General features: G+C 41.4%; 1 protein-coding gene across 1 annotated transcript in view; it reads right to left on the minus strand.

The window, feature by feature from the left end:
• Positions 1 to 6381: 6381 nt before the first annotated feature.
• Positions 6382 to 13644, minus strand: part of LOC139398045 (mucin-5B-like) — a gene marked incomplete at its 5' end in the record, with an annotated part of 41264 nt that continues 34001 nt past the window's right edge. The window contains 7 exon segments of the mRNA XM_071144290.1: positions 6382 to 6750; positions 6950 to 7070; positions 10711 to 10750; positions 10984 to 11112; positions 11448 to 11576; positions 12327 to 12391; positions 13305 to 13520. Coding sequence (XP_071000391.1) covers positions 6570 to 6750; positions 6950 to 7070; positions 10711 to 10750; positions 10984 to 11112; positions 11448 to 11576; positions 12327 to 12391; positions 13305 to 13520 — 881 coding nt within the window.

The following is a 13644-nucleotide window of genomic DNA, read 5'->3' on the forward strand; positions in this document are numbered from 1 at the left end:
TATATCCAAAATACCTCCATTTGTTTGGCGCATTATGTTCAGAAATCCACAGGCGCTAGCGGTCACGACATCGCAGATGAAAATTCCAAATAGTATCCGTAATGTCCACAGAAACATGTCAAATGTTTTTTATAATCAATCGATAATATTTCAACCGGGACTTTAGCTTCGTCAATAGGAGAGAGAGAGACACAACGGCTGCTCCAAAATGTTGCGCAAGCAAAATTCTTGGGGACACCCACCTATACACTGACGCAATGTGATCTTTCTCGCTCATTTTTCAAAATAAAAGCCTGAAACTATGTCTAAAGACTGTTCACAACATGGGGAAGCCATGGGAAAATGAATCTGGTTCATATCCCTTTAAATGGAGGGAAGGCATTCAATGGAACATGGAGCTTTCAAAATAGAGGCCACTTCCTGGTTGAATTTTCCCCAGGTTTTCGCCTGCAATATCAGACAATAAATATTTCAACATTTTTGGAAACTTTAGAGTGTTTTCTATCCTTATCTGACAATTATATGCATATTCTAGATTCTGGGCCTGAGAAATAGGCATTCAATTTGGGTACGTTTTCCATCCAAGAATCAAAATACTGCCCCCTACACTCAACAGGTTTAAGAGAATGTTGTTCTCAATGTTCATAAACCACTTCATTTAAACTACTCAGTCTGCAACCCAGAATTTGTAAGATTGATTGGTTGAATGAAATAGATGGAGGCCCAGCTACAATTAGTCAAAATATTTATTCACGAGAGCGCTAGTCCGTTGTACAAAACCATTCCTTTTATACTGGCTCCTTACGCACTTACATTCACACACAAACAGTAGGTATCCTACGCACATACTGTATCACTACCCAGCCGACAAAGATTAGGGAGACCGTGAGAAGTACTCCCTGTCCTCCCTCAAGATTAGAGAGACAAAGATTAGGGAGACCGTGAGAAGTACTCCCTGCCCTCTCCCAAATCTCTCAGAGGCCCCTAGGTCGGCACTGAATTTTGCTCAGACAGTCTGTGTTTAAGATACTATGAAGACATATTGTACAGATATATTGTTTTACCCTAATTCTGACTAAAACTACACACATCATTTATTATAATTTTACTGACTAAAACTACACACATCATTAATAATAATTGTATGATTCTAATCAATTTCATACATTATATGGTTTCAGGGTGGAATATTCTAGTCATTAATTTAAACACATACATTCCATGATCAATCCACCATTAAATCCTCTTAGGGATAGTGAGACGCTAGCGTCTCAAGTGGCCAATAGCCTCGGGAAATGCATAGCGCCAAATTCAAATAAAACGCGATAAAACTCAAACTTTCATTAAATCACACATGCAGGGTACTCAATTAAAGCTACACTCGTTGTGAATCCAGCCAACATGTCAGATTTTAAAAATGCTTTTCGGCGAAAGCATGAGAAGCTATTATCTGATAGCGTGCACCCCCCCTGAACCACCTGAACGAGTTGTAAACAAAATAATTAGCGTAGCCGGCACTACACAAAACGCTGAAATAAAATATAAAACATGCATTACCTTTGACGAGCTTCTTTGTTGGGTCTCCAATATGTCCCATAAACATCACAATTGGTCCTTTTTTTCGATTAATTCCGTCCATGTATACCCAAAATGTCCATTTAAAAAGCAGGTTTGATCCGGAAAAAAACAGCTTTCCAAAACACAACGTCACTACAAAACATTTCAAAAGTTGCCTATAAACTTTGTCAAAATATTTCAAACTACTTTTGTAATACAACTTTAGGTATTTTTAAATGTTAATAATCGATCAAATTGTAGACGGGGCAATCTGTATTCGATAGAGAAAGTAAACAAAACATGCACCATTTTCCCTCTTGCGTAACTATCAACAGTGTAACGTTGTTCCAGGATGTGCCTCTTCTTCGTTTCACCAATGATTAACTTCAACCCAATTCCAAAGACTGGTGACATCCTCTGGAAGTCGTAGAAACTGTAAAATAATTCCTCTGTGTTTTTATGTTCTGTTATAGTCACAGACATGACTGAACCAGTTTTAGAAACTTCAGAGTGTTTTCTATCCACACCTACTAATCATATGCATATACTATATTCCTGGCATGAGTAGCAGCAAGTTGAAATTGTGCACGCTATTTATCCAAAAGTGGAAATGCTGCCCCCTATCCTTTAAGAGGTTAATGACTAAATAATACACACTGATACATCAAACCCTATATGGAAATATAAATTGTATACAAGAATAATTCAAACCAATACATGTATGTACATTCGATATTCATCTATGACTGTTATAGGCCTTTATCCAATTATAACGCTTCCAGTTAGGATTTTTACTACAATCTTCATAAAAAAAGAGTCTAAATATTAAAAATAGTCTCATCCAACATTGGCTCCTTGTAGTTAAAAGAAACGGAGCCATCTCCTAGGCCTGGAGGCCTGTATTCGTCATTCCACTGGCCGGAGCTCGGAATCGGTCCGTACCTCACCATCTGTTGCGTCATTGACCTCTCCAAAGTCCTAGTGATCAAACCTCTCATACACGGAATCGAACAACATCCACACAGAACCAACACACTCATGAAGGTGAAAGTTGCCCACAACACAGTGATGATGACATTTTCCCATTTCCCAAACATACTGTCAAACCAATTTGTAAGAGAATTATCCAATAAAAAAATACCATACATTTATCTATCGTCATTAAAGAGAAATCGTACAATGACAAATTGGTGATGTTCAAAGATAGGTGTTTTTTTTTTCAACAGTTACAGATCCAGTTGCAGGGTGTTCATACAAATATTTTTAAAGTGTGCTGCGGAGCTCTGTGAGATTTCTGTGATTTTCTATGATTTTCTGAAATAACACACACTCACTAAACCCTCCGTAAATAACTCAGTTCTTAACGTAAAGACTTAAAACTCAGGATTCTGTAAAGGCATACCCCAATCAGGATATGAGTTTATTTATGGCTTCCTGTGCCAACCGGAAGTGCCTTAAATGGTGTCATAGTGGCAGTTTCCAAGGGTTAAAAAGGTCAGATCTTTTCAAAACTTCATATGTGTGATTAGGCAACCCCCATAACCTGTAAGTCAGTCATTTCTCCCAACAGATGTCAAAGAAAAGCTCTCACACACACACACAGCAAGGATGGAGTGACAAAGTGCAGTGCTTAAAGACACAGAGAGCAGGCAATGGCATTACCATAATCCCTAGGCCGTGCCGAGTTTAACGAGATATCCCGCTTGACCATAGCTCGCTCGGTCTAAGCGCAGCGACCATTAGAAAAGTAGGCCCAAAATGAAGCCTGCCCCACAATGTCATTTGCTTTTGGGTGACAGTGAGAGAACCGTTAGGGTGAGAAGCACAATTCGACCTCAGGTACGTTCCTAAGGTCCTCCCAATCCGTGCAAGCCTAACCTTGACCGTGTGGCATTAACCCTTAACAGTTAAAATAAGGTGTTTACTTCAAACAGTTTGCATTGACTTCTCTCCCCATAGAAATACATTGCCTGCACCCCTAAATTCAACCTGAAGCCTATATGGGTTATGAATGCCGTATGAATCTGTCTTCGGTAACAGTCCATCAGGCCACTATGAGGTCTATCTGTGTTGATTCTAAGCTTCCTGGACCAACCGGAAGTGGTTAAAATCACCCTAAAAGTGTATATCCATACCCTGACTGCGGTTTGATAGAAATAGTGCATTCAACCCTGTGTAAATCAGTCAGTTCTTAACGTAAAGCCTTAAAATTCAGGATTCTGTAAAAGCATACCCCAATGAGGATGTGTGTTGACTTATAGCTTCCTGTGCTAACCAGAAGTGCCATAATTGGTGTCTCAGGGGCTGTTTCGAAGGGTTAAAAAAGTCAGATCTTTCCAAAACTTCATATGTGTGATTAGGCAACCCCCATGACCTGTAAATCAGTCTTTTTTTTTTTTTACACAACATGAAAAAATATATATAAATAAAGAAATGCTAAATTATGGAATTCAAATACAATTTCTGTTGGCACTGAAACTGTTCCAAACTCTTAACCTTAATCTCCCTTGATCCTGTATCTCTCTGGTCCTGGACCATTCTCACTGTCTTTTCTACCTTGATCCTGTCTCTCCCTGGAGCTGGACCATTCTCACTGTCTTCTCTACCTTGATCTGGGTCCTGGACCATTCTCACTGTCTTCTCTACCTTGATCTGGGTCCTGGACCATTCTCACTGTCTTCTCTACCTTGATCTGGGTCCTGGACCATTCTCACTGTCTTCTCTACCTTGATCTGGGTCCTGAACCATTCTCACTGTCTTCTCTACCTTGATCTGGGTCCTGGACCATTCTCACTGTCTTCTCTACCTTGATCTGGGTCCTGAACCATTCTCACTGTCTTCTCTACCTTGATCTGGGTCCTGGACCATTCTCACTGTCTTCTGTGAGAGCAACATTGCAAGATTATGTTATAATACTGTAATTGCATCAAATGGTTGTTTTATGCAACAGAATAAAGGGTTCTTGCAACTCTATTGTGTCTGTGTGAACTGAAAGTGGGCCTCTGGGAGATTTAACATTGACAGGAGATTCAAGATGTCTTTGGGTGATACCGCATTCCATAGCATGAGTTAATGTTTCTGTACTGGGGAACCAGGGGAGATGGCTCCAGTATGGAGTTGGGGGGCCAGACCCTGGTTTCTACACAATGAGGAAAGTATATACAGCAGATACTGTTTGCTGTGAATAATTAGTAACCCTGTGACACATTCCATACATCTGTTGTTTGTCATGAACATCCAGGAGGATGGACATTGCTATAAAATGCTGTAGCAGTGATCACCTCCAGTGGTGATATAAAATGCTGCGGCCAAAACAGCTGGTTGAGTTCTCAGTGATCACCTCCAGGGGTGATTACCGACCAGCTCTGTTACTGCAGTCATAAATAAAAGTGTAATTGTTTTGAAGAAATCTAAAAGTCTATTCTTTTGATTACAATAATTTCACCACATTTCTCTACCTTGATCTTGTATCTCCTTAGTCCCGGACCATTCTCACTGTCTTCTCCACCTTGTCCAGTCTCTCCCTGGTCCCGGACCATTCTCACTATCTTCTCCACCTTGATCCTGTATCTCTCTGCTCCATGTCCTTACAGAACACCAACAAGCTCTCATCTCTCTGCTCCATTTCCTTATAGAACACCAACAAGCTCCCATCTCTCTGCTACATATCCTTACAGAACACCAACAAGCTCCCATATCTCTGCTCCATTTCCTTATAGAACACCAACAAGCTCCCATATCTCTGCTCCATTTCCTTAGAACACCAACAAGCTCCCATCTCTCTGCTACATATCCTTACAGAACACCAACAAGCTCCCATCTCTTAACACTTTAGCATCAACCACTGCCCAATATATATTTTTTTAATCAGACGTTAACCTAATTGGATTCGTACTTTCTCTCCGGCTACAAAGTGCCATCTAAATGTCAATAAAGAAACAAATATCTAGGTCACTATTAGCTACATCTTGTAATGACAGACACATTCATTGAGATAGAATTGGCTAAACAAAAGACAGATTTATGTTATTTCTGTCAGTGAGAGGATCTCTGGAAATGACAGATAGGTAGACAGTTTGTTACATTCAATAACATTGGTTTAGAAAACAGCTCATGGTAAGTTTTCAGTGAAATATTGAAATAAATATACCCTTAATGTTTTTCTAATAATATACTACCCACTGGGCACACACTGGTTAATTCAACACAGTTTCACGGTATTTCAATGAAAGTACCCTGAACCAATGTTGAATAGATGTTGAATTAACATGTGCCCAGTGGGTGTGGTTCTTGTGACATTTTGACATCAAAGTATAGCTAATCAAGGTTAAAGATTTCAGTGACTAATCTGTGATCGCTACATTAATTTCTGGACTTGATAATACCTATTGATTCTTGAAGAATATAACTTATAAATGCCTAATGAGCTGAGTTCAACTGTCGTAGTCCATCACAACCCAGAATATAAGATTGTTTTATTCCATTGTTGGTAAACAACATAATTGTTAACAACAACTCTATAGCCTCAAAACATGATTAAAACTATCATTTTGTTATCATTTTGATATCATGGACGGTCAGTTCTTACATCCATGGCCTGTCTATGAACTTGAGAGTGGTTACATTTCTCCAGCCCCATTCTTCAGCTTTTTGCCAAAACACTGGCAGGGTGGCCACTTTGTTATTGTTTGAATTGCAGATTGCCCCTTTTAATAGTAACCGTTATGTAATGAATATGTTCTTTATTAAATACTATGTGTACTGTTTCCCTAGTCACACAATGAAGCACTTGACAATATGAAATAAAACAAGAAAGATAATGACTTCATGCTTCTTCATCAGTTTAATAGGTTTGCATAATGTCTATGATAGTGTAGAGAGAAAGAACATACAGTTCATGAAAGTAGCCTATATGATAATGAGACAGACCCTATTGGTTCCCTTTAGATAAAACTATTGAATATTCCATGCAGGTAAATAAGAACATTTTAAAATACTTAATTCGTCAAGGCCTAATCTAAGTGGTTGTTCTTGTCACACTCAGAGTCATGGCAGCCACACTTATCAATGTAAATGTAGGACTGCATGATCTTCTTCCCATCAGGGCAGACCATCTCCACCTTCCTCTCACTGGTAGACATCTCTTGACAGCAGGAGCAGGAGTGCATCAGGGTGTTTTTCTCTGCAGAGTACCTAGCAAACAGGACACACAAACAACACTGTTAGAAACAGTACCACATTTATTCTGCTATAGGGCAACTTCCATTGAATTCTCACCCTTCAATCCAATTCCCCACTTACACATTTCTAAAAAGACCCAAATGCATGTTGCATTTGTTTCTGTGTGCTTTTTTGGCATGTGTGTGTGTTCTTATTTAGAGTTTGTACTCACATAGAAGATGTTCCACAGGATCCCCCACAGGCTGAGATTTCCACCGGCACAGAGGACCTGCAGTTATTCACCTCAAGGTAGGTGGTGGTGTTCTTCACGTCACAGTGACTGATTAAAGTGCCTGTGGAGGTCGACAGAGTTAAGGAGGACATTTTAAAGTGGTGAGTTTCCCCCTTACTATGTAAAGATGGACTAAAGATGAGCAACTTGAAAAAGTACATCACATCTGTATTCAGTTTCATCTACAGTAACTCAACATTGATTTATTGTGTCATAAGATGTTAGGTTCATAAGAAGTTATGTTCATAAGAGGTTATGTTCATAAGAGGTTATGTTCATAAGAGGATATGTTCATAAGAGGTCAGGTTCCTAAGAGGTCAGGTTCATAAGAGGTCAGGTTTTGTCCAACATGTCTCTGGACCTACCCACTGTCTCTGGACCTAGTTTTGTCCCATGGAATAAATGTTTTGGATCTTATTGTTTTTCCTCATAATCCTGGACTATCGGACCACCATTTTATTACGTTTGCAATCACAACAAATAATCTGCTCAGACCCCAACCAAGGAGCATCAAAAGTTGTGCTATAAATTCTCAGACAACCCAAAGATTCCTTGATGCCCTTCCAGACTCCCTCTGCCTACCCAAGGACGTCAAAGGACAAAAATCAGTTATCCCCCTAACTGAGGAACTCAATTTAACCTTGAGCAATACCCTAGATGCAGTTGCACCTCTAAAAACTAAAAACATTTGTCATAAGAAACTAGCTCCCTCCTATACAAAAAATACCTGAGCTCTGAAGCAAGCTTCCAGAAAACTGGAACGGAAATGGCGCCACACCAAACTGGAAGTCTTCCGACTAGCTTGGAAAGACGGTACCGTGCGGTATCGAAGAGCCCTCACTGCTGCTCGATCATCCTATTTTTCCAACTTAATTAAAGAAAATAAGACCAATCAGAAATGTATTTTGGTACTGTCGCAAAGCTAACTAAAAAGCAGCATTCCCCAAAAGAGGATGGTTATCACTTCAGCAGTAATAAATTCATGACCTTCTTTGAGGAAAAGATCATGATCCTTAGAAAGCAAATTACGGACTCCTTTTTAAATCTGCATATTCCTCCAAAGCTCAGTTGTCCTGAGTCTGCACAACTCTGCCAGGACCTAGGATCAGGGGAGACACTTAAGTGTTTTAGTACTATATCTCTTGACACAATGATGAAAATAATCATGGCCTCTAAACCTTCAAGCTGCATACTGGACACTATTCCAACTAAAATCCTGAAAGAGCTGCTGCCTGTGCTTGGCCCTCCAATGTTGAACATAATAAACGGCTGTCTATCCACCGGATGTGTACTAAACTCACTAAAAGTGGCAGTAATAAAGCCTCTCTTGAAAAAGCCAAACCTTGACCCAGAAAATACAAAACACTATCGGCCTATATCGAACCTTCCATTCTTCTCAAACATTTTAGAGAAGGCTGTTGCGCAGGAACTCACTTCCTTCCAGAAGACAAACAATGTATATGAAATGCTTCAGTCTGGTTTTAGACCCCATCATAGCACCGAGACTGCACTTGTGAAGGTGGTAAATTACCTTTTAATGGCGTCAGACTGAGGCTCTGCATCTGTCCTCGTGCTCATAGACCTTAGTGCTGCTTTTGATACCATCGATCAACACATTCTTTTGGAGCGATTGGAAACCCAAATTAGTCTACACGGACACGTTCTGGCGTGTTTTAGATCTTATCTGTCGGAAAGCTATCAGTTTGTCTCTGTGAATGGTTTGTCCTCTGACAAATCAACTGTAAATGTTGGTGGTCCTCAAGATTCTGTTTTAGAACCACTATTGTTTTCACTATATATTTTACCTCTTGGAGACGTCATTCAAAAACATAATGTTAACTTTCACTGCTATGCGGATGACACACAGCTGTACATTTCAATGAACCATGGTGAAACCCCAAAATTGCCCTCGCTAGAAGCCTGTGTTTCAGACATAAGGAAGTGGATGGCTGCAAACGTTCTACTTTTAAACTCGGACATAACAGAGATGCTTGTTCTAGGTCCCAAGAACCAAAGAGATCCTCTGTTGAATCTGACAATTAATCTTGATGGTTGCACAGTCGTCTCAAATAAAACTGTGAAGGACCTCGGCGTTACTCTGGACACTGATCTCTCTTTTGAGGAACATATCAAGACTGTTTCAGTTAAAGCACTAAATAAACTTCAGCTAGTGCTAAATACAGCTGCTAGAATCCTGACTAGAACCAAAAAAATTTATCATATTACTCCAGTGCTAGCTTCCCTACACTGGCTTCCTGTTAAGGCAAGGGCTGATTTCAAGGTTTTACTGCTAACCGACAAAGCATTACATGGGCTTGCTCCAATCTATCTTTCTGGTTTGGTAGTGCTGTACATACCTACACGTACGCTACGGTCACAAGACGCAGGCCTCCTAATTGTCCCTAGAATTTCTAAGCAAACAGCTGGAGGCAGGGCTTTCTCCTACAGAGCTCCATTTCTATAGAATGGTCTGCCTACCCATGTGAGAGACGCAGACTCGGTCTCAACCTTTAAGTCTTTACTGAAGACTCATCTCTTCAGTAGGTCATATAATTGAGTGTAGTCTGGCCCAGGAGTGTGAAGGTGAACGGAAAGGTTCTGGAGCAACGAACCGCCCTTGCTGTCTCTGCCTGGCCTGTTCCCCTCTCTCCACTGGGAATCTCTGCCCATAACCCTATTACAGGGGTTGAGTCGCTGTCTTACTGGTGCTCTCCATGCCATCCCTAGGAGGGGTGCGTCATTTGAGTGGGTTGGGTCACTGACGTGATCTTCCTGTCTGGGTTGGTCCCCTCCCCTTGGGTTGTGCCGTGGCGGAGATCTTGGTGGGCTATACACGGCCTTGTCTCAGGATGGTAAGTTGGTGGTTGAAGATATCCCTCTAGTGGTGTGGGGTCTGTGCTTTGGCAAAGTGGGTGGGGTTATATCCTGCCTGTTTGGCCCTGTCCGAGGGTATCATCGGATGGGGCCACAGTGTCTCCTGACCCCTCCTGTCTCAGCCTTCAGTATTTATGCTGCAGTAGTTTATGTGTCGGGGGGCAAGGGTCAGTCTGTTATATCTTGAGTACTTCTCCTGTCTTATCCGGTGTCCTGTGTGAATTTAAGTATGCTCTCTCTAATTCTCTCTCTCTTTCTCTCTTTCTTTCTCTCTCCCGGAGGACCTGAGCCCTATGACCATGCCTCAGGATTACTCCTTGCTGTCCCCAGTCCACCTGGCCGTGCTGACTTGCTGCACCCTCAACAACTACTTGATTATTATTATTTGAACATGCTGGTCATTTATGAACATTTGAACATCTTGGCCATTTTCTGTTATAATCTCCACCCGGCACAGCCAGAAGCGGACTATGAGGGCCACCCCTCATAGCCTGGTTCCTCTCTAGGTTTCTTTCTAGGTTTTGGCCTTTCATGGGAGTTTTTCCTAGCCTCCGTGCTTCTACACCTGCAATGCTTGCTGTTTGGGGTTTTAGGCTGGGTTTCTGTACTTTGAGATATCAGCTGATGTAAGAAGGACTATATAAATACATTTGATTTGATAAGAGGTTATGTTCATAGGAGGTCAGGTTCAAAAGAGGTTATGTTCATAAGAGGTCAGGTTCATAAGAGGTTATGTTTGACTAGTAGATCTGATGTTTAAACAATAAATACAACTTAGCCCAAATCATGAATATTTAGAAATGAATCATTATATATTTTTAACTTACAGGTTGTGCAACATCCATTTGCATCAGTTTTCTCAGTTCCCTGTCAAAAAGAATAGTGAACAGCTCAATTTGGATACGACTAGTTACAGTCTATTGAGCTAGATAACACAGTATAGATGTTATAATGGAAAACTATGATCATCTATGAATATGTTACTGGGGTGTAAATTCAATATAACCTACAAGTTACTATCAAATGAAGCAAGCAGTATATTTAGGTATAGTTACTTTACTTCAAACAAACACATTCAACCAGTTTCCTCATCTACTTACAGGGACACAGTCCTCTGGACGGAACACTGGGCATTTCAATTTGGAATCCACAACGATGAACTGGCTGTTTGTCTTCGTGCATCCATACTTCACACAGCGGTCACTAGGGGGCGACCAAAACTCCCCAAGCTGTCAAGTAGCAAAAAATTTAATGTTGGTAATTTGATACTGTACGTTATAAAAACTTCAATAAATAAGAGTTGATAAATCATTTATAAACTTTTCAGAAAAATGTACATCATTATTCAAAAATGTAAACAAGCATTACAATTCTTAAGCATTTACACCTTTAACATTTATGATCATTTATGAACATTTCTAAGCATTTATATGTTCTCATTAGGGAATCAATATTTAGGTTTATTTTATGCAAAAATTTACAAATGATTTATTGTAATACTGCTCTCTTCTGCCTGCAAAAATATATTTGTGCAGAGTGGTATCAAAAAAGTGTCACTTCTCACCGTGTATTCAGTATTGTTGTGGACACAAACAGGTTTGGGCACTGAAAGAACACACAATAAAAGGTTCAGACAATGGTTGAGACATAACAGTTGTTGAACGGTTAAGTTAGTCACAATTCCTGCACCATGTTACCATCATGAAACCTGCACCATGTTACCATCATGACACCTGCACCATGTTACCATCATGACACCTGCCCCATGTTACCATCATGAAACCTGCACCATGTTACCATCATGACACCTGCACCATGTTACCACCATGACACCTGCACCATGTTACCATCATGACACCTCTACCATGTTACCATCATGACACCTGCACCATGTTACCATCATGACACCTCTACCATGTTACCATCATGAAACCTCTACCATGTTACCATCATGACACCTGCACCATGTTACCATCATGACACCTCTACCATGTTACCATCATGAAACCTCTACCATGTTACCATCATGACACCTGCACCATGTTACCATCATGACACCTGCACCATGTTACCATCATGAAACCTGCACCATGTTACCATCATGAAACCTCTACCATGTTACCATCATGACACCTCTACCATGTTACCATCATGAAACCTGCACCATGTTACCATCATGACACCTCTACCATGTTACCATCATGAAACCTGCACCATGTTACCATCATGACACCTGCACCATGTTACCATCATGACACCTGCACCATGTTACCATCATGACACCTGCACCATGTTACCATCATGACACCTGCACCATGTTACCATCATGACACCTGCACCATGTTACCATCATGACACCTGCACCATGTTACCATCATGACACCTCTACCACCTGCTCCATGTTCATGACAATATTTACATTCATCCTGGGCTTAATAATTACCTCCAGGTTGAAGTTAAAGTCTAAGTACATGATATGTTTGAGTGAGCGCTGTGTCTTTCCACGTTCTTGGAATAGAAATATGAAGTCACTGTTTTATCACTTTACACAGTTTTTAAATTATGGTGCATGATGGTCCAATGACAGGGTCCAGTGACAGGGTCCACTGACAGGGTCCAATAACAGGGTCCAGTGACAGGGTCCAATAACATGGTCCACTGACAGGGTCCAGTGACATGGTCCAATGACAGGGTCCACTGACAGGGTCCAATGACAGGGTCCACTGACAGGGTCCACTGACAGGGTCCAATGACAGGGTCCAATGACAGGGTCCAGTGACAGGGTCCAGTGACATGGTCCAATGACAGGGTCCAATGACATGGTCCAATGACAAGGTCCAGTGACATGGTCCAATGACAGGTTCCAATGACAGGGTCCAATGACAGGGACCAATGACAGGGTCCAATGACAGGGACCAATGACAGGGTCCAATGACAGGGTCCAATGACAGGGTCCAGTGACATGGTCCAATGACAGGGTCCAATGACATGATCCAATAACAGGGTCCAGTGACATGGTCCAATGACTGGGTCAGTATAAAGGCTTCATAAACACTACAGAAATGTGTTACAAATCATCTATAACCATGTGGCTGTCACACCCTGACCTTAGTATTCTTTGTTTTCTTTATTATTTTGGTTAGGTCAGGGTGTGACAAGGGTGATATGTGTGTTTTTGTCTCATTCTAGGCTGTTTGTACTGTCTAGGGGTTTTTGTAGGTTCATTGGGTTGTTTTCATCTCTGTGTTTATGTTGGTCTATGGTTGCCTAGATTGGTTTGGTTTATATAGCGGTCACGTTCGTCTTATTAGTTTTGTTGTTTTTGTTTAATTGTTCTTCGTGTTCTTCATTGAATAAAGAAGAATGTATTCTAACCACGCTGCGCTTTGGTCTACTCCATACTCGTGACAGAATAACCCACCAACAATGGACCAAGCAGCATGGTAACGAACAGCAGCAGCAATCAAAGGACTCCTGGACTTGGGAGGAGATTCTGGACGGCAAAGGACCCTGGGCACAGCCAGGGGAATATCGCCGTCCCAAAGCAGAGCTGGAGGCAGCGAAAGCAGAGAGGCGCCGGTAAGAGGAGGCAGCATGGCGGCACAGCAGGACACCCGGGTGGCAGCTCCAAAAATGTCTTGGGGGAGGGCACACGGGGAGTGTGGTGAAGTCAGGCAGGAGACCTGCGCCAGCTCCCCGTGCTTACCGCAGAGAGAGAGGGTGTTGTACCGGGCAGGCACCGTGTTATGCGGTGGAGCGCA

The sequence above is a fragment of the Oncorhynchus clarkii genome, unplaced genomic scaffold, assembly GCF_045791955.1.
Source record: "Oncorhynchus clarkii lewisi isolate Uvic-CL-2024 unplaced genomic scaffold, UVic_Ocla_1.0 unplaced_contig_10046_pilon_pilon, whole genome shotgun sequence".
NCBI classification, from domain to species: domain Eukaryota; kingdom Metazoa; phylum Chordata; class Actinopteri; order Salmoniformes; family Salmonidae; genus Oncorhynchus; species Oncorhynchus clarkii.